We start from the raw sequence: 22478 nt of genomic DNA, 5'->3' as shown, positions 1-22478 counted from the left end.
ACAGACACCGCGTTAGTTCACAGCAGATCTAATAACCACATACTGAGGACTGAGACGTCCTCGTATTAGAAATTATGATACATTTGTTCTGAAGCTGTTTCTTACAAAAACACCAGGACTGAATCTACATTTTTCCTCTTTTCCAAACGGATCTACACACGCTTGTCTGAAATTATTATCAACGCTCATAAACAATCACCTGAACCGACAGTGACGCAGCCATTCAATTAACTCAAGAGTAGAATGATTATGCTCCGTCCAATCACATGTAGACGCTGGTTTGAGGGTCAAGAGAGCAAGACGGTTCAAGTTCTGCACAATTATGAGCCCCACTCCCAGCTGTCACGACGTCGTCACACTCTGGCTGACTCCAAATGTTTTCACTAACCACAGTATTTGCACCGCTGAGTGTAAAAACATCAGCAGACTTCTGTGCAACGGCCTTTTTGAACTGCGGGGGCAAACGTTTGTGTGAATCCACAGCAAGCGTGTGTGTGTGTGAGTTACAGTAGTTAGGGATCGCTGTGATTGGTGGGTTGAAGGCAAACCTCAAGGGAGTCTTAGGTAAGCAACGGCAGCTTGCTCAAGGTGTACGTGAGGCGTGTGTGGTGTGTCTGTGTTTACACGTACACACGCACATACTGTACATACACGCAGGTATTCCGCCTGCCCACATACAAACATGGGTTATGTGGGATAAGAGACAGACACATTCCTGTGGTGTCCCTCAAAGGAAAGGGAATTCCCAGATCCTGAATAATAACACGCTCCTCTAATGAAAATCCACAGAAATGTTTTAATATGTGTCACGGGACCCTTCGCACATGACTTATGGAGCGGCTGAATGCAAAGCAAAGGCGAAAATTCATCTTTGCTGCCTGTCACAGCCAAGTATGAAAGTATGAAAACTGTACAGTGACTGTAAACTTTTTTTCTCACCACCGGCCCACTTGGCCACTAGATCAGAGCATTACTGGCCCCTTGTTTATTTCCATGAGTCCTGCAGCCAGAAAATGAAAATTACTCTTTATTTTCCCGTAATTTCATCATTTAATAATCATAACAACCCTGAACTTCAACACTGAGGGTTAAAAAGACATTTCAATCTCTCTTTTACATTGTTAGACATTAGTTATATTTTTACATCATCAAATTATTTATATTATTGTTGTTGATTTCTGTCCTTCTTGAATAGGGTGTCTGTCCACAAATGTGGCAGGGATGGGAACAATAAATCAAACGCACCCTTCCAGGAACTTGACAAGTAAGTAAATGACAACTCAAACAACAGTTCTACTGATTTCTTTCCATCCTTCCTTCCTTCTTTCATCAATCTTTAGTTCTCTGCTTTATTAACACAACACAGTGTCTCACATGAGCCTAATCCTAATTTCTCTATTCTCTGTCACTCACTGACTGGAACAGTGACTGTTTGGTTTGTGTTGCTGCTAAAATGCAGCCAAATTGAAATTAATTGCATCCATTTAAAAGAACAAATGTCCTGAGTGGCAAACCAGCGAGAGGAGGAAGACCCACTCTCTGAGTCAAACCCACTGTACCTGCAGTTAGGTTAAACTACCCAGTGATCCACAATGATGTGGCTTGCAGCAAAGAGTTCAGCTTGTCAGTGACTCAGTGACAGAACTGTTTAGTCTGCTGCTCTGAGTCAGGGGATTTTTAAGATTTCAACACAACAAACACAAACTGTGTTGTTACCTCTTTAGTTGGTTTCTCTGTTAGTTAGCGGGATTACACAAAAACTACTGGACGAAACTAAATGGAAAGATGACACACACACATACACACACACACACACACACACAGAATATTCATATACCCAGTAACAGAACTCACCACCAACATTTCCAGACACAGTCACACATGTGGTTAGAGACTGAATTTAACAAAGTTGCTCACCTGCTGTAGTCAGCTTCATCCCTGACACACACACACTTTCTCTTTCTGCAGCCCCTCAAAGTCCACATTCAACCCCCCAAACATCCTCTCTTTAACACACACACACACACAATAAGAAAACAATACCTTGGTGCTCCAGAGTTTGACAGTCCAGTCGAATGACGATGTGATGAAGAGGTGGGAGAAGTCAACCGTGCCCACTGCGCTGTGACAGCTGATGCCCGTCACCGGCCCCTGGTGGCCCTCGAACATCTCACAGATACCTGCCTTACTACAGAGGGATGACAAAAATCCATAACTTCTATGATCAACAATGCAGTGAGAGGGTTTGTGTCTCACTGGAAAAACAAATCTACAGCACATAAATGGGATTTGATTGAATTAAAATGATTGACTCTTTAAATTAAATACATTTTCCTTAAAACAAGCAAAACATTCTGTCAAGTGAAACCATTTAATCTCAGTCCAAATGTAATGTTTCAGTACAAAGCAAAATCCACACAGTTATATAATTGCTTGAGAAAAACCTCAACATGCCTTGGCTTCCTAAATGTTTATTTTTACAGTTATTTTAGTGTAACACTGTAACTCTAGAACATGAAAATTGACAAAATGAAATAAAGACTAAAAAGCCCCAGTAAACACTCACTATACAAATATATGTGTCACTCTGTTTGAGTGTTCCTGTGTGTGTGTGTGTGTGTGTGTGTGTGTGTGTACCAACCTGCCATGTCTGGATGCAGTGTAAACTGTGCCCTCCTCACTCCCCACCACATAGTTGTTAACGTCTCCCGTGGGGAAGGCCATGCCTGTCACCGCCACCGGTTTGGATTTATTGTACACCAGTTCCATGGTCTCCTACACACACACACACACACACACACACACACACACACACACACACATCAACAGTTAAAGAAAATACTGTACACGTGGAACTGCAGGTCTGATTTATCAGTTTTTGGTGACAACTTCTTCAAAAGTAAAAAAAGCAAGAGAAAAAATGTCATTTGCACCACGTTTTCTGCCTGAATGTCCTCTATGATCCACATGTGAACTCAGCTCTAGAGGAGGATCAGTTTAAATGAGGCTGTTTTGAGTGAAATTTGAATGTTGGGGCTTGCGGTCACTTGGATGTATGCACAGGAGCAGTATGGAGGCGTGTTATGTTTTTTTTTTAGGTTCAAAGAATCGGTCGCCATTGACTTCAATTGTATTGGATTTGGCTGCAACACTGTTTACCCCTGAAACTCCAAAAGTGTTTAGTGGACTCAGACACTTCACCCCCACTCTATCGGTAGTGGTGAGTAGATAATGTGTGAGTGGACTGCGTGTTGTGTTGTGTGTACCTGCGGCTGCGACAACATGTCCAGACTCCAGGAGCACATCCTGCCGTCCGTGGACACTGTGATCAGGTTGTTGGCATTCTGGGTGCCGACCACGTTCACGCAGTACACCGGGTGCTACACAAACACACATGAACACACATGGATGATATGAATGGGAATGCAAACTTGTGCCATTATACCTGTAATATAAACATCATCTGACTCACAAATAATCACAATTATTCCTACTGAAATGGTGACGATCATAAATCATAATCATCAGTGAGATTAGAGGCATTAAGATTTCTCTGTCTTGTGAAATAATATTTGGATGATTCGAGGCTTTTCAGGCCTGAGCAAATGAAATAAATGAATAATTTCATTTGCTCGTATTTATAAAAACAGTTCGATGTTAAACATATTCTTGATCACATCATTTTAAGCACATGATGTTATTAGTAAACACCTGTCAGTGCCGCTGTGTAGTCGTCCTTTCGAGTGACTGAATGTCTGGGACACGCACCGTTGTCCACATCCACAGGAGTGTGTGAAACCATTATGTCATTACTGGGTAGTAATTGATTTGTGTACTGGGCTGAACAAAGAATCCATTCAGCAATCAGGGCCATGTTAGCTGTCTGGACTCAGTGAGAGAGGAGAGGACGAGCCCAGCAGCCTCATTACTGTCCACAGAAACTTAAACCTACAGCATGCAGCAGTGTGTGTGTGTGTGTGTGTGTGTGTGTGTGTGTGTGTGTGTGTGTGAGTGTGTGTGAGTGTGTGTGTGTGTGTGTGTGTGTGTGTGTGTGTGTGTGTGTGTGTGTGTGTGTGTGTGTGTGTGTGAGTGATCTGTAATCATAAACAGCTACAGCTTTTAGGATATTGATAGTTTGTTGGTCAGTAATTTGTCAAGAGTCTAGACTGAGCTGTTTATCTGAAGTATGACTGCTCCCATGAACCTTGTGTGTGTGTGTATGTGTGTGTTTGTGTCTTTTGTAATAATAATCTCAAAGCTGCAGATTTCATTATTCGTCATGAAAATCTGTGATTTTGTCTAATCCTGCTTTATCAAATACATTAAAATATGATTACATGTTGTATTCATTAGATTGCCCCCCCACCACACATACACACACACACACACACACACACACACACACACACACACTCACACAATCCTGATCATCACTAATCTTTTTTTAATGTAAAACTCTTCATACCTACCATCTACCAACCATACCGTGGGATATTTTTCCCCGAGTCATGCATGTCTAATCACGTTGTTAAAATCAATCCGTAACCAAAGTGGCGAGAGCTTTAACTCGTAGTTTTTAACTCAACACTTCGTCGTGTTGCCACAAAATCACTGTAATATGTTGTTTTTAATGCAAATAATTAGAGCGCACCAGGGAGTTCTTTTTCCGAAAGGTCAAAGCTTATTTCAGCATTTCAAATCAGCTGCAACTTGAGCTGAAACTGACAATTAATTTTAATTGTTGTAACTTAATTAATTAGCCAATAAAATGCCAGAAAATATTTTTCAGTGACTGAAAAACCATGAAATTCCAAATGTTCATGTACATACACCAGCCTCCACTTCTGGGTGCTTTACAGCAGCAGATACATGTACACATGTTGACAAATACATTAATACATTTCTAAAACAGTAAAATATCTGTTGTTTTCTGTTTTGATTTGAAGTCAGCTCCAGATTTAGACTATATGTTACACTGATACAGGGATCCAGCCTTACAGTATGTGCAGCAGCAGACAGGGGAGTCCTCTGGACGGGCGTCCGACGGTGACTGCGGTTGTCCCACAGCACAATCTGCCCCGAGTACGTACCCCCCACCACCAGGTTGGGATGAAACCTAGCGAAGCCCACAGACACCACTGGAGACTGAGGAAGAGAGAAGAAGAGAGAGGGGGAGAGGATGAGAGATCCACTGAATGTTACTGTGGTGTGAGGTTATTTTATTGGAAAGTTTAAGGAAAACGTTTATCATGAACTGACAGAAGGAGGAAGATGGTGAGTAGAGGAATAGTTTGCTCAGATAAGACGTCAAGATAAAACAGGAGACGGTGAGAAAAGAGCACAGAAACATATGAAGCGAGGACAGTAATGCTAGACGGAGCATGAGTGAGAACGAGTGATCAAGGCGTCGTGATGGGTGGCAGACATGGGGGGAGACAGACGGAGAGAAGGAGATGATGAGTTTGGCTACGGAGAGGGTCCGCCGAGGAGAGGGGAGAGGGCTGATGCTGGGGCGGAGACCGGACAAAGAGGGGAATTGTAGTCTTCTTTCCCGCAGCCGTTTCACATTACAGCATCAAAACCCCAGCAGCCACTGGAGCGCTCACTGTAGCCTCCATCATGACAAGCGCACCCTTGAACTCCATCCCTCCCCAGTGACCGTGTTTATTGAGTTTTGGTTCCTCATCGCTGCTTGTCCCATATGGGCTCCTGTGTGCATCAGCTCGCCTCTCCTGACCCAGAGCCACCGGAGCATCAGTGCTGAGGAGTTATGAGAAAAAGTTTCAGCTACGTGGAGCGACAGGAGGGCGAGTGGTGTTGTGCATTGACAAATTTGAACCTCCATCCATCCATCCATCCATCTGGTAAAGCAGCACATTAAGTTAATTTACAGGATCGACGGGGCCAAGAGAGCAGTCAACAAGAAGCTCCGAGACACAAATCACAATTAAAAACAGTGAAACTATAACAACATGCAGGGATCATTTCGCAAAACGAATTGTTGCCTAATGCAGCCGTAGATATTGTTGACAGGTTTAGTGTTCCCGAAAATGATATGTCACACATTGTGTTGTTATGACAACAGCTCTGAGACTGTGTCTGGAGACAATCTTGTCATTTATTATCTGAATCCTCCCAGTAAATCAGTGCATTAACAAAGCGATGACGACGTGTGATTTATTTCAAATGTGCTAAAGCTTAATGATACTTACAGTTGTAATAGGCTGTTAAATAGATCGTCACGCTAAAGTGAACATGAATTTAAGAATTTGATTCGAACCAGTTACACGTTTATATTTGATTAATCTCTATAAACAGATTCTACATGTGAATATAAAGAATCTGAAGGTGATGGAGAAGATTTCGACCTAAAACAATTAGAAAAAGTTTTGAAGTATTTGACTGATGTGATATAAAGAAACTAGTCAGACTGTAAACAAAGGGAACCTAAGATGGAGTCCCCCGTCTACACTGGCAGCTGCAAAATATTGGCCGTTGCCTCCAGCGGCTAATTCTTCTTGAGATGATACCTGATGGGCTCCAAGACTGATCTTTGATTAACTTAATGATCACTATAATAATCCTTATTGGTTAGGAGTCTGGAGTAAAAAATCATTAATGGTGCTAAATGTAGATCAACATCTCAGATTTTAGCATCAACTTTAAATTCATCAAAACATTTCTCTGCCTCCTGAAGCCTGGCTCTAACTTCATGTTTCTACTTCATCCTCATCAACATTCACCGTCAGTTGAGATCATACTTTATTTGATAATGAGAAATGTCAGAGTAACAGCAGAGTGATGATTTATTATCACATTATATTTGAGAATAAGTGTGCAGCATTGATGGATGAGGTGTGTGTGTGTGTGTGTGTGTGTGTGTGTGTGTGTGTGTAGGTGTGTGTGTGTTCTTGACAGGTGTTTATATGTCTGTGGACAGATGTTGTCAAAGTGACGGCATCTCAACTGTGTTGTACAGACGTGTGGATCAAAATGAAGGCCAAGTTTTATAAGATGAGTTTGATCTGACTCATGAGTACGGAGTACACGCTTGAAGTAAAAACTACTGACTACTCATAATAAAGTAGTAACTACCGAGTACCCCTTGTGTGTGCCAGTCCTTCCTGAGTGAAGCACGATAATGCTGCTTCACAAGCAGTTACGTTATTGTTTCATCAGAACAGAGAACATTTGTCCATAAAGTACGATCTTTGTCCTCATGTGCAGCTGTAAACTGTAGTTTGGCTTTTTCATGGTGGTTTTGGTGAAAGGCTCCTTCCTTTCAAGTTTAATCAAAACAGGCGGGGGCGTCACAACAGCAACAAAATCAGAGGGGATGATTATGTCAGTCCACTGCATTGACATTTTTTGAGAATCCCCCTAAATTCCATGATGGGGTATGTGCAGGAGACTGTATGGACACCAGGGTCATACACCCCGGTTTGGTTCCATGTGGGGCCCCCAGGTGAAAGACGGTTGAAAGGTTCACCTCTAATAGACTGAAATGATTTACACGTGAGAGGAACAGAGTTGTTTTTCACATCAGAAGTTTTAAGGTTGAGTTTTACTCTTGTGTTGAATCTAACGTCAGTAACAACACATTTTTCAGTCCAGTATCTCATAATGTCAAAGTTGTTCAGGTTTATTACAAACTACTAAAAGTAAATCCAAAAAGTAATTAACTGGGATGAGTGAGACAAACTGCTTCATCTATTCAAAATAACTGTTCACTCAACATTTGGCTCACAGTGGTTAGATATGACGATCTGGTGGAGACTGAGAGAATCTAAAAATCTACCACAGTAAAACATTTGTCTTATTTTTCATTTCTTTTTTCACTTCTCATCCTCCCTCCCTCCCTCCCTCCCTCTCCCTCTCTCCCTCCATCCCCTCCACCACACCATGTGTGAAGCAGCCAACTCCAAACCCCAGTTCATTTTGAAAGGAGACTGGAAAACAAACCAGAGGGAAAGAAAACACTGCACACTCTCTCTCTTTCTTTTTTCCTTTTTTGTGTTTCTCCTGAGGAGTCACGGCTTCTAGACGAACAGAGTCGCTTCAAATGTCAAGACTCAAAATAAACTGAACTCTGGGGGTAAAAATAAAGTCGCTCCTCAGCCACAGGGGAGGCACTCTCCAAAATGTTTATTTACACTGTCAGATAAAAAGGCATCAAGCCTTTTGGGCTTATTAGCATGTGTTAGTGCACAAGATCTGATGGTCTCACCAGGCATTTCTACAATTGTTGCCTTAACAGGGTTATTCTGAAGGAGTATCTACATTAAAGTCACCTGTAAGTGTATTAAAAGAATCTCTGGAGTTCACACAACTGTAACTGGTAAAAGGGAAAAAAAGTCTAAACTATCCTGACCTACTGATTTAGGGACTAGTCCAAAAATGACTGAAAGACAATAAAACTTCACACGCTCCATGTGGTAGACTCTGCTGTGAACTTGATGACTTTGAAAATCTCAGAATGTTGGGATGATCTTTGCCCTCTGTGGTCGTCTGACAGGCTCCTGTCTGAGCTCGGTTCCCCCAGACTCCATCAGTGGGCTAATAAAACCCAAGTGCTGCCCTCCTTGTCATCCAAGTTCACAGAAACACACATGAACTAAAGTACTAACTAGGTACAACTCACCGCTGAAACCATTCATCAGTCGTCAGAGAGCAGAGACACTAAACCTGGAAGAGACTGAAGGACTCTGAGCAGAGTCTGAAAATCATCTCAGAGAATATAGTTTCCCAGTTTCATAGCTGACAATATAATTAAAATTATTATTATCGGATACATGATAAACACATTTAATATTAAAAATGTTAAGTAAATGTTTGTACTTAGTAAGTAATTAAGGTAGAAGTACTCAAAGCAGATACATGTCTCCTTCAGTTTTATATTATTACTTGTTATATTTTGTGCCGAACGATGAGCCAGACTGATCCTGTCACACCCACTCACACACTTATGCCAAGCAGATTGTGTTTCTTTGTTGGGTTAAGTTAAGTCTGTGAATCAGAGGTTTCCAAACAGACCAAATAGATGCAGCCAGGAGCCGGCGATGAAAAAATAGAGAGAGCATTTTATCACCAATGCTGACCAGTAAGGGCTGATCTGTTTGCCTGAAGCATTACAGTAGTAACCATGATGATGAGTTTTTAAATTATCTTCACAACAGAAACCTGTATCTATATGATCTTATCAAAATGATTAACACCATTAAAGATTTATAGGAAACTAATCCACAAACATATAAACACAAAAACAGAAAACATCCCAACAGTCTTTTGATTTCTTCCACAAGTTTTCACCCTAAACATCTCACATGAGAAACAAGCTGAAAAAAGAGACCCCTTCATTTGCTCCATATGTTGGTTTAACCCCTGATCTTATCACTGTGCATCTTTAAATTCTGACTAAACTCCGAGTCCCATTTTTTAAGAAACCACAGTTTACGCCATCATTCCCTCATGTACTGTCAGGCTTAGTGAGAGAGCTACTGAAAATTAGCCCAACTTCGTCCCGATCCTGCAGTTCGAGGCGCCGGCCAGCCACGACTTGGACTCAGAAGAAAAGCCATTCTCGCTAAATGCTTCTAATCACATGTCAAATCTGCACATATGCTTTGGAGTTAGACCTCTTAGATACACTGGATGTCATTAGGCGCTGAAATAAGATCAATTTGTCCCGCACCATGAAGAAGTTTATGATTTAAGCTCTTGGGGAACTGTTTGATGGGTTTAGATGTCATGTAGGAAATTATTGACTGAATTTAGAGCTGAATTTTTGGAAGCTGGATGTTCATGTCTTTTCCTCAACTTTTTATTCATTAATTTATGAGGCACTGCTGCCATTGACCTCAAATACAGGCAATTTCAAACGCAACATGGTGAGGAAGAGTGCAGTGTCCAAAATGCCAAAATAAAGAAGAAGAAATAAGAGTGTTAAAAGAATGAATGATGGATGGATGGATGGACGGAGGATGTATGGAGTTCCTATAGCCAAAAGTTACATGACTGGATAGTAGCAGCCTGGACAGCTGACAGGCCATGGACACTCCACTGGTTCATGAATCGGTACATTAGTCAACACAAATGTTTTGGACAGAGCTGCGGAGCTGGTTGTTAGCTGTAGAGCAGCAGACACAGGAGTGGCACAGACCTTCTCATGTAACTCTGTATATAGATGAGCGTCTAACAATAGTCTACTTCCCATAAAGTGGAAGTTTTCCCTTAAATCAGATGCAGGCACATACACCCCCCCCCCCCCTGCAGCATTTCACATTCATAAGCCTGGACATACCAGTCATACACGCACCACATCTGTCTAAATAACACCTCAACAACTCTCGTGTCGGCGTTACTCCTGCTGTGATTGCATCTCCATATCGGGGCTGACTCACCACTGAGCCCCACTTTTCATTTCCAAAACGCAGAGTGGTTCTGTGTATGGTTCTCATCTCACATGCAGCGCGGGTCAGACACCTGCCAAGTCATCTCCTGCCAGCCCAGACTAAGAGGATGTGGAGGTGATGGGAGGGGAGGGGGAGTGACAGAAGAAAAAGCAGCGGCGACAGTCACTTTGGAGCATGTGGCCTGAGATGAATTGTGAAAGTTTTCCGGGGGAGACACTTTCACAGTTAGAATAGTGGGTTTCATTTCTTTCCTCGGGCAAGGTCTGCTTGTCTGTGTGTGTGTGGGAGAACCTCACCCACACAAAGTATCATCTACCATATCTCACACAGGCTCACAAGGCTAAGTGCTTCTGGCAGCCCTTATTATATTAATGGGAAGTGTTCTGTAGAGGATAATACACACATGGTAGGCAGTGATGAAAGATGGCACCCAGCGAGGGATTAGGGAGATTTGAAGGAATGACAGAGTCGGAGAGAGAGGGGAACACTCCCTCCTTTGTTGCCTCCTCCTCTCTTTCTCTCGTTCTTTTCCTCGGGCAACAAACTGTTGCTCGAGTCGACTCGGGAAGGTAGAGACGGAGGAGGAGTGCTGTGGTGAGAAGAAAGGGGGGGAGAGACGAGGGAGGTGGGGGGCTGATAGGGCACAACAGACAGTATATCGTCCCAAAGTAGATCCATGCTCCATCCCGTCTTCCCCCCACTTCGCTCACCGCACACATGTGTTTTCCACTCTTGCCTTATCAGGACCAGATGGATCCCACTGTCTTTCTCTTGCATCCCTTCTCCCTCCTCTGCCCACCCCCCACCCCTGCAACCACCTTTCTCCTCCCTCTCTCCCCCCGGCTTTGCTCGTTTATGACACCCCACGGATTTTGTCACTCTGCGGTTTCTGGCAAGGAGAGAGAAATACCAAGCCCAGTCTCCATTTCACCGAGCAAAGAATGAGGGTTTGCCGGAGTGAAAGCACGAGGAGGAGGAGGTTCTCGGAGCACAAACAGGCCTTTCTCTCTCTCTCTCTCTCTCCCTCACTCTCTCCCCTCTGCAGCTCCTCTCCCTTTACTTTCCATATCTTGTTTGTTTGCTCGGCTCATATTTTCACTTTTGCTGGTTTGCGGCTTTAATGTTGGATTCGTGTTATAAATATAATGCTTGTTCAACTCAACCACCCAGATCTCCGTTCAATTCTTCTCTGATCCAAATTCTGTTTCAGTAATTCCAGAATTCCATTTTTTCAACTGAATTTTCAACCGACACTTGTAACCATGGCAGCCTGGGAGGAACTGTCTGCTTCTGCCGCACCATATTAGTACATGATATAACAAATTAGGTTTATGTTTCTCTATTTCATTACATGGCCATTTACACATAATGTGACTTCAATCAGTAAAGTCAAAGTTGTACAATTGAATCCAGTTTACACATCCCTCTACAGGCTCTACGTTACACGAGCTGCAAGTGGCACAATGCTCAACACAAGAGTCTTTGCTATGCTGACATACACAGTTGTCATTGTCCCATCCGGCAGCCACATAGTTAAATACGAATGCACTCTGAGTACCAATGGGCGTGTTGGTCTTGAGAGAGTTGTGGTCAGGCGCATGTTGTTGGCACATCTCTGTGTTGAGGCAGCAGAAAACAGAAAACTGACAAAAATAAACCTGGTCTGAAGTCAGTGACGCAGGATTTCACTGTTATTTAAAGGATGCATTAACAAGATAGAAATATGTGCCCGCACATTGCTGGTGTACAACTGTGTGTGTTTGGAATCCTACTGTTGCTGGAGATGGTTTTCTTGTGCACTTTCACTCCACACATGAGCAGAATTGTTTCCTCTGCAGAGAAGCTTTTTCTTTCTATCTGCCAATAACAGCAATCCATTAATGTCCAACCACACCTTGATTTTAGACGTTTGGGGGATAGTCCTTCTAGTTTATTGCGCTTTTTAAAACAACACCAATGAATAATCAGAAGACTGATAAACCTTTTGAAACATTGCACCTGACAATGCAGCCTTGCAGCCAAAATGCACTTGCTCCATGACTTTTAGACCATGTACTTACAAGATTGTTAAAATAGAGCCCTGAATGTTCCTCACCAGTAGCTACATCTGTGTCATATGCCACAAATCAAATACAGTCACACAGTCTTAGCCATCTGCTCAGTGAGCACTTAGAGGATTTCTCTGTTAAGCTTTTGGACACAATGCTGCTTCACATGGGTTCCATCTCGGATAAAGCTTGTAAATAATGCTCCTGCTTCTCGTTCGTACTCTCTCTCTCTCTGTTCTCTCCCACTCACTCACTCTCCTCCCTGGCTGCTCCACTTCTCTTACTCAACCTTTCTGAAAGTGCCAAAGGCCTTTGGAGCGACGCTCGGCAGCGAGATATTAATAAAAATATGACTGAGTCCGATGGGATATGACAGTAGCGGCGGGGGTTGCTGCAGAGAGGCGTGTGGTTTGGGGGTTTCGGCAGAGGTTTTAAGTCAAACAGGCCCTTTAATGTGGTCGGACTTTGCCCACTTGAGAGACTGGTGTGAAGTTACAAGATTGGACCCAACTGGGACGGGGCGATGATGGGTTCAACTGCTGGGACGGCCGTGATGTGGGGAAAGGCACAGCAGCAGTAGCCCCTTTACTGAAGTACAAACCCAACCCACTCAGTGATGGATCACACACTTCCTTCACTACATTACAGATCAATGGCTCCTGAGGTGATGGTCATGAAACTGCCTCCAATCCTTGAGGGAATTGTAAAGTTTTTCTTCGTACACTGGAAACTGTTTAATATCAGATACAGTTTATTCACTGTACAAGAACAATATCTCGTTGTGGCTATGGTTCATTTCATTCGAATAAAATACAATTATAAAACAACTAAAACATCCTCAAAAGATATTTGATAACTTCAATAAATATGTTACTGTCTGTAAAACTGGATAACTGCATACCACTGTTAAATAACAATTTGAAGTACACTTAATTTTGTGCCATGCATAATTATTGAGTTAAATTATTCTAAAATTGGTCAAGTAAAACTAAGGGAAAGACACAAACTAATGCATAGCTGTGAACTTTCTGTTAATTTTCTGTTTATTTCATATGGGAACTAGATTTGTCAAGTTATTATTGCGTTAGAATGCAACATTACAACACAACTGCAGACTGCCAAAAATATTTGAACCCAATTTCCAGACTGCAATTGCCTAAAGTGACTCTGACATCCCTCCAAAAAACACAAACCCATGCCAGCTTTTAAATGATTTACTTTTCACACCATGTAGAGAAGGATGCTTAAGGAGAGTGAAAAACAACTAATTGTTCTTTAAAAAAATCATTAAGTGCCTATTTGAAATACACAACATCCCTGACAGTAGGTTTGTCTCATCCCAACAAGAAAAATGTCTCCTGTTTGACCAAAAATATTAAAACCCTGGTGAAGTTAAGAAACAATGACAGTTGCTGAGCCCATTCATCCAAAAACACACCAACAGCCAGACAAGAAAATACTGAAGCTTGACCTCACCAAAACCCCATCTGTAACATGAAGCCTCCAATAAGCCATAGCCTTATACAATCAGTCCCCCGCTGAACCAGACCTCAACCACAAACCCCAACCCTCCAATACCGGCCCAGCACTATCATTCTTTTGTATCTGTACTCCATTTCTCTTTTGAACACACACCACAGCCTTTACACATGTGTATGATACACACACAAACACGTGCACACACTCAGGCAGTGGTCAACCCATGTACCTATCTAGCCACCAGATGAAAGCTGCTTCTGTGGGCAAGTCTGGATGAACTAAGACACGGTGGCGGCTGGTTAATACGAAGTGCTGGGGCTCCACCCCCTCCAACATCCTGAAACAGAAAAGCCTATTTAAACATGTTAAACATAATTTCATAAAATAATAATTGTTCACTCGTACAATGCGCCTAATAGGCCATAAGCACCTGTGAGCATTCAGTAGAAATAGTTTTTAAATGTAAATTTCTGTCTAAATACATATACACCCTGGTGTGGGGCAACCAGGGGACCTGAGGCTGCTCTTTAATTGGTAGTTGCAGATTTTCCACTTTAATTTACAGCCAATAGGGACTGATTTCAATTTCACTAATATGATTCGTCAATCCTCGACGCCATCTCAGATACGTCCACCATCACTGAGTTACTTCCGCTGTGGGCTGACCGGCAGCGACTTCAAGTGGAACTGCGACAAATCTGGTCATTTATTTACAAAAACACCCTTTCACAAGACAAAAAAAGGATAAAGGAGCTTGGTCCAGACCAACCAGATTCAGGAGCAAGTGATGAGGACCAATTTACAGCCGGGGCCTCTCCCTCTCTTGCTATGAGAAACAGAGGTGACTAACTGGATGTGGTGTAAGTGCATTTTATTGCTTTCCGTTGGCTGTTTCAAAGTGTCGGCACACTGCAAACCGATCCATGAATACATGTATCTGTGTACCCATATCCGTATATAAACTACGAGTCTGGAAAGTGAACTGGCTGAAACCTGTCAGCTTCTATAGAAATGTATGAGACATCTTCACTTGATTTATTATGTCAGTTAACAGTTCATGGTCTCAATCACAAGGTTGATGTCTTCTCCAATACTGCATGATGTTCATTTTGTAAATTATAAGTCAAATAGACCAGGGGTTCCAAAAATTAGAGGTTGGGACCCCCTGATGGGCCGCGAGACACAGAAAGAAGGTCATAAGATGATTTCCATTTTTACAGCAAGTATAGCTAAGGACGGGAGGTGGACGGTGGAAATAAAAATACAGAGTAGAGGAAGAGGCACCCAGCATCCCCAAAAACATTCAAAGTTAGAACATGCTCGCACATTAGGAGCCTTTTGATCCGCGGCTAAATAGAGAGCCGCGACTCTGTTTGCAAACGAAAGTCCTCTTTCCTCTCATCTAACCACTCCTACGTTCCTTTCATCCTAATCCAACACGAGAGGAGGAGGCAGCGCTGATGCCCAATGACATGCAACCTCCTCTTTCTCTTTTCACATCTCATTATCTTATCCACATCTTATCCTCGTCTGTTTATCCCTGTTCTTTTCGCAATCTGCTCTCAATGCCTTTCTTTTTTATGTTCCTGTTTTTCTGTCATTTACTTCTCTTTCTCCCTTCGTGAAAAGACTGTGGCACATTCCCAGGCCGCACTAACTCGCTGACTAACATGTTTGGGGTGGGAAAACGGGGCACTTGAGTGTTTCTGTTTTCTTTTAAGTCTTTCTTCTTTTATTTCTCCATCTGATATCAATTCATCCGATGCAGAACCTTCCAGTAAACACTCACTTGGAACAAAATGGACTGTGTTCGTATAGAGGTGGTTTGTGTGTGTCAGAACTTCCAAACAAACTACAACGACCATGCGTCATTCTGTAATTTTTCAATGCCATCATCATCTCATCAGTGCATTTGCGCTAACACTTGTACACAGTTGAAGCCCCATTTTAATTCTAAGCATTTCACCAGCTGCTTTAACACTGACAGTTCACATATCAGCATGCTCAGAAACAACACTGTTAAAAAAAAGTCAGATTTTTACTGCACAAATTCTGTCAGATACCCACATGGAAAAACTACTGAATCCTTCAGCTACAAGATGCATGGCTGTAATCTATAGCCAAGACCACATGAAATTCAGCAGCAGCATAAATTATGGTGCAGTGAAAGAATGGAGGCCTTTAAAAATCCATTATGGAGCTGTACTTGTATGGCGAGCTTTAGATTGAAATATTTGCACGCAGCGTGTGGTCTCTGTGCATTTAAGAAAAAAGAGAGAAAATCTACTTCCTCTGTGTGAACGAAACTTGAACGTGGGTGCATTTCTGCTACAGTGACCAGATTGCTTGCGACATTTATACGACTACAGGTGTATTTCCATATCTATGTGGTTTGCATGAAGTAAACTTTACTGACATTAAATTCTGCATCAATGTGGGTGGGCTAACACACACACACACATGTGGCAGGCTGGGATTAGGAAGCGGTAGGCCACATCATTTTACTACCAAGACGTCTCTATATGGCCTCGCCTGTCTCCTGGGAGCCATGGAGCCCTCACACCCAGTCCTTCAATCGCCTCTCTCCCCCTCTCTCCCCCTCTCTCCCCCTCTCTCCCTCCTTCCTTCTGCCGTTTTCGAAGTGTCACTTACTATTAGTGTCACACTCGTCAATGAGTTTGTTTCCCACCAAAACCTCAGTTTCTTCCATTACAACTGGTCTCCTGAGGCAGTGATCAGAAATAATCCAATCTAGGAGGGTCAAATGAATGCATGTGTAGCTGACTTCCATTTCCGCTTATTTCGTGCATTATTTTCACTTACAAAGGATCTGCCATTATAAAGCAGAAAAGAGCAGGAGAGCTGTAGATTACTGGACGCTTTGTTCCATTTTCACCATGTACTGTAGCTCTGTGGCAGTTACATTCTCACAATTCACCACATATAAAGGGACAAAAGGAAATGGCAAACTTCCTCCTCACAGTAACAGGCCATCATTATTCACATTATATTATACAGAATTGGAAATTTGAGTGAAGTTGGATAAGTACCTGACAGTGAAAGATGTATTCAGGTGTTGCTTTCTTAAATTTGATGTTCCACACCAGGGCAACACCGTCCGGTTCATGAGGGGCATCTTCATTATTGTTGTAGGATGCAACCATCAACTCTGGATACTGAGGGAGAGACAAAAAAGAGAGGTGGAGGTTAATAAACACAAACAAGTTTCTGATGGAGCTGCTCCCATTCTCCTCAGTTTTTTAAACTTGCTTGTCTGCTTTTACAATGTGGTAGTTACACTTATACTGTAAACAAAGATTCCTCCTATTGTAGAAAATAAATGAAGCCAGAATATCCTGGATATGAGTGCTGCCATCTCGTGCTTTTGACAATAGGTGAAGGCAGAGTGTGTGCAGAAGGTGATCATAGCGTCTTAGCTGTCGATCATGACATCCTACCCTGTTTTTATAGGATCAAATAACTAATTAAAACCAAACTTAATGAAAAAACACTTGAACAAACCAGTGTGTTAACCAGTGTTTTAAAAATGTGCTAAAACGACAAAAAATATTTTTGAGAAAACAAATTTTCATGTGTACTTCTAACATTGTTATTTGGCCCATTCCCCATCTGTTACCATGGAGGAGGCAGGGTTTATGATCTATATTGTAGTCAACCACCAGGGGTTGCTCAAGCGCACAAAAGGCTGCAGGCTTTACCTGAGGGGACCAGTCAAGACAGGTGACGACGCGATGTTTCGACCAGTGTTCATCGTAGAAGAGTCTACTGAAAGAGAGACTGGAGCCACTACCAGAGTCTCTGGAGGCAGAGAAAAGGGTCAAAGGTTACTTCTTGACCAGACCTGGAGAAAACAGATTAATTCGTCGAACAACAGACACTTGGCAAAGTACTTTAGTAGTTATCTGCCAAGAAATAAAGTCTTCAGTCTGTGGTGGTCTTTTGTGATCACAGTTTTAATCCACAGGACACAGTAAATAAGCAGGACAAACTTTTTTCTCTTTGTGCATTTCAGGGATCAAGACCTTTAGCGGTGCTCCCTTATATTAGTCAGCAGTAAACCTTTAGGAATAATGAAATTTTTACTTTTACAAAACACTGGAACTAGAAACTTACTTTAAAGGGGCACTACACATATTTTACACATCAAGTTCAGTTAACTCAGCAAGAACTTAGCCTGTATGCTGTTGTTGCTGAAGTAGCTTTCAAATTGGAAAAATACCTGTGGTCAGGCTCATCAAATTTAATCAAGGACACTATTAAGTTGCATTATGGGAATTGCAAGATCCAAATTCCTTAACACTCAGGATATCTTAACTTCTACTGCTCGATTTTGTCCCTTCTTTTTTAATCTGTCTCCCAACTTTGTAAACATGGATTACTTATTTGCTTAAATACCTCTTTAAAAATGTCTTTCCTTTTAACATGACAGATTGCATGTTTCAGAAAGTAGAATCTGTTCAGTTCAGAGTTTTCTGATTGGCTGGCCAAACTGGATTTGTATCACTAGTGTGGAATTGAAACATATCTGTTAACTTAAAAAGTGAAGAGTTCTGTGTCAGTGGTCACAGTAGTAGTAGTACCACCTTCACCACAGTTTTTTTTTGTCACCCCAGAAAGGGACAAGTTACCAGAGAAGAAAAAAGAAGGGAGTGAGGTTAAGTGCTGGGTCATGGCCTGTTTTAGACATAATCTCTATTTGACCACAGGCTTGATGCTTCTCTGCGGCTGCAGCGGTCAAAGTTGAAGTAAGTCTGTAAAAAAGCCTTCTTCTGTGGATACTGAACCAGCTTTGGACTTATGACTCTAACAACTTCAACTGCCACATGGATAACATGGAGACGACCCTTCAGATGGCAATAGGACAATGCTCTTCAGGATGTGATGGTTGTCAGTTCACAGGAGTTTTAACCCCCAGAGTGTGACATCAGCAAGAAGATATTCATTTCGAAGAACAAAGGAGCTTAGAGGCCCCTGGAGTGAAACAGTGGGCATGAGTCAGTCTCTGCGCATTTTCTCAGTCCGCAGCATGCAAGTAAACACTCACATGTGCTTCCACATCCAAACACATCCTCCCTCCTCCTCCCCGACTCCTCCCCGCTCACCCCTCTTTGTCCTCCAGGTCTCGGCCGCTGTAGTCAAAGAAGATGTCGCTGTCTTCGGCCAGAGCTCTCTCCATCACTCGGATGCTGCAGTCAAAGAAACTCTGAAACTCAGAGGAGTGAAGGATCTGCTGCCGCTCTTCCTCTGTCAGCTCCCTCAGCACCGACAATGAGCCTGATGGAGGGAAGATGAATATGAACGCTTGAGCATGTGAGAGAGACATTGAGCCCTGTACACTAACTGCAGTCTCTTTTCTTTCTTTATGAGAGAGATTTATTTAAAAAAAATCTAATCTAATCTAATTAAAACAAATGTATCATCTATTTATATGAAAAAGATACAGAAAGAAAACCAAAATCTTTCCACTCAGTTTGACATGAGTGGAAAGACAATGAATACATCATCTAAACGTTTAAAAATCACTATGTAAGAGCTTATGTAAAGCACTGTCACATGACAATATTAAATTATAAATGAGCATGCCTGTGATTGCTTCTTTGTTAGAATATCACATTATGAGGTTTAACATTTAAAAAAAAATTTAAATTCCTAAATTATATATTTCATTAAATTACAAGATATCATATCATTTTTAGCCTTTTACAAAAATGAACCACTATATTTAAAGTTTAATTAATTTGCCTGAGACTCTGGACTCTGTTACCATCTGTTTCTTACTCTAACAGGACAAACATCCTACTGAAAACTGCCCTTATATGATCATTTACAAGCTCACAGATGCAGTACTGTCATACTTTATATTTCCTGTCTCCCTGATGTCAGATTAACATTCACTTCATCTCTATCAAAACCAGAATCACATCCAGGACATAATAAACTACAAACAGTTCCTAATGCACCTTTCCTAATAAAAAACAACAGTAAGAACTTCATAAACAAGAGAAAAACAAAGCCCTCTGAGCGACCCGCCTCCCTTTGAACGTAATGGCTGCACAGCACGCCGTCCCGTTTTTGAAGTCACTGTCCCCAAGCACACACGCAATTTTTTTTTTACACACACAAACATGCACAGACACACACATATTTTGACCTTTACCCTGCCTCTTGACTTTGATCCCCCCCATCCCTTTGTATTTCTTACGAGTTGTCAGAAAAAGACCCAGTGAATCGAGCGGCTGAGATCAAAGGCCAGACCTTCTAATAGGCCCGGATGGAGAGGAGATGGATGACTGTGTGTTTATGAGTAAATGTGTGTGTATATACATCACTGTGTGTGTGTGTGAGTGTGTGTGAGCGTGTGTGAGTGTGTATGATTCAGACACAGTCACGGATGTGTTTGTGTGGCTGAATATGAATATATCTATCATCACTCAACTCTGTCTTTATTATTTACCACGTGAACCCTCCACATACGCACATTTATACACACGCACTCTTTCTTTTCCTCTCCACTTTGAAGTGCAGTTGGGGGGAGTGGTCAAGTGACAGGTTTTTAATCAGCGCTGACCCTCACATGCCACGGAGCTGATATGCTGGCCGGGTCTTAACCCCCGGCGCAACATATCCCCACCCTCCCGTCTGATACACCCACTGGCTGGCAGAGGGTGTCACACACGAGTTACCGTGTTCGTGACAGCATCATGTAAGGACTTAAGAATGATGAATGGCAATGCCTGTAGTGACCATAGACTTTATATAAAGATGGACAACATGACTGCGACCACAAAGTGAAATTGCCACCTGGTGTCTGGCTGCAGAACAGGTCACAAATACAGCCTGTTAAAAATACAGACATGTTAAAAAAAAAATGTCAAAGATTGTTTCTGTCATTTTAGTTATTGCTTATCACACTGATGTTTGTGCAAGTGCTCATTTTCCACTAAGTTTGTTTTTAATTAGATATTTGATGCTGATTGACAACTGCATGGACAGGGCCTTGGCACCTGGCTCCACATACACATGATGGGGGCATTCACGTCCAGGATATTTTAGTTTCATTTCTAGAAAGCAGGAGGAAGTGGAGCAATCTTTATATCCAGTCAATAGTAGTTTATAGCATAAACTGCCTCATATTTCAAGTTAGTTTATAAGAGAATATTAATGGATTTAAGAAAATTTGGAAATTCCTTAAGTGGTTATCAGAAGCTGACCTCCACAGTTTTTACATTTCCATCATCTGACTGTCCTCTTACCTTCTTTGTTTTCTCTGTTGTCGTCTTCATCCTGCTGCTCTGACTCGAGGCCTGGCTTAGCCTCCATCATCTCCTCATCTTCCTCCTCCTCCTCTACTGAGAGTAGAAAGAAAAAAACGACAGAGAGAGAGCACTCATGTTAATCAACAGCTGTTCCAATTTACCTCGACCTCCTGCTGTGTGCCCCCCCCCCTTTACCAAAATAATCATTGCCAGACATGCACTGGTACACCTGACTAACAAACATTCAGTCCAAATGGGTTTCGTTTACCAACACACACACCCACACACATATTTACAAAAACAATATGAAGCACAAACACAGCGGAATTTCCATCACTCGTGCTAATGTACATTAAGTATAAGTTGACTTGGGAGAAGACGTATCACAGGAAACAAGCCCGGGCCCATTTCCATGTTGTAGCTGAAGCATGTGTTCACATGGTCTCCATGTGTGGGGATACTGCAGTCATCATGCACGCAAACGAGCTGCACACAAAGACACACACAGTCAGAGGGAAAAGTCGGAGTTGTGTGCGCTCTCCTATTTCTCTCACCTTTGACCCCAGGCAAAGAGATCCAGTGATGTGTGTGTAAAAGGGGGATTCCCTTTGGATTCCCTCCAATCAGGCTTTGCAATTACACTCCGCTCTCCAGGATTTATTGGAAGTGTGTGTGCTGTGTGCTTGGGGTTCAAGTATGAAGGGTTATTGTCAACATAGGCACCTGCTTGTCAGCTACTGCCCCAACACCCCTCAGGGTGTGTGTTGGTAACCCTTGCCAACCTCTCCTCCTTTTTTCTGCCGCTCCCCTCCCTCCGAACAGATGCTGAGAGTCGGGGCCTCTCCGAAGACCTCTTAACACCCTGACACCGTGACCAGACACCTGTGGTCTGCCAACACACATGCTGCACACACACACATACGATTTGTTTCTCTCAAATACACAGACACACACCCGGGGCCCTCACCCGCGGTGCCAGGGGTGGTGAGGGGTTAACTGGCGCAGGGTCAAGCTGACAACAGTCGCTTAGTCCAGTGAGAGGAAGTGACTACATCACACCCTCAGACGTGTCATGTCTCGCTCTCACACACACAAGCACACACGTCAGGGTGTGTTTAACTCAGTTGGAGTATGGCCTGGGGCACTGTTAAAACCACTCTCTCAAGGGCCCCTCTTGCACCGGATGAACTGTCCATTTATCACTAAGCTAAGGCTTAAGCTGCTCTTTAAAAGCAACAAATATGATTATAATTGGTGAAGCA

General features: G+C 42.5%; 1 protein-coding gene across 10 annotated transcripts in view; it reads right to left on the bottom strand.

Moving 5' to 3' along the window:
• Positions 1–22478, bottom strand: part of LOC109631575 (cytoplasmic dynein 1 intermediate chain 1) — a 53192-nt gene that overhangs the window by 8834 nt on the left and 21880 nt on the right. For 7 of the 10 annotated variants that reach the window (XM_069516930.1, XM_069516931.1, XM_069516928.1 and 4 more), the window contains exons 8-15: positions 21214–21309; positions 19063–19234; positions 17659–17758; positions 16990–17115; positions 4999–5145; positions 3267–3380; positions 2642–2775; positions 2044–2188 (exon numbers count right to left, since the gene is read on the bottom strand). In XM_069516930.1, the coding sequence (XP_069373031.1) occupies positions 2044–2188; positions 2642–2775; positions 3267–3380; positions 4999–5145; positions 16990–17115; positions 17659–17758; positions 19063–19234; positions 21214–21309 (1034 nt within the window). The remainder of the gene's footprint in view (positions 1–2043; positions 2189–2641; positions 2776–3266; positions 3381–4998; positions 5146–16989; positions 17116–17658; positions 17759–19062; positions 19235–21213; positions 21310–22478) is intronic. The other 3 variants (XM_069516933.1, XM_069516932.1, XM_069516924.1) reach the window with 1 other exon arrangement.

The sequence above is a fragment of the Paralichthys olivaceus genome, chromosome 20, assembly GCF_024713975.1.
Source record: "Paralichthys olivaceus isolate ysfri-2021 chromosome 20, ASM2471397v2, whole genome shotgun sequence".
Lineage (NCBI taxonomy): Eukaryota > Metazoa > Chordata > Actinopteri > Pleuronectiformes > Paralichthyidae > Paralichthys > Paralichthys olivaceus.
The sequence above is the reverse complement of the archived record's forward strand: the minus strand, read 5'-3'. Positions and strand labels throughout refer to the sequence as shown.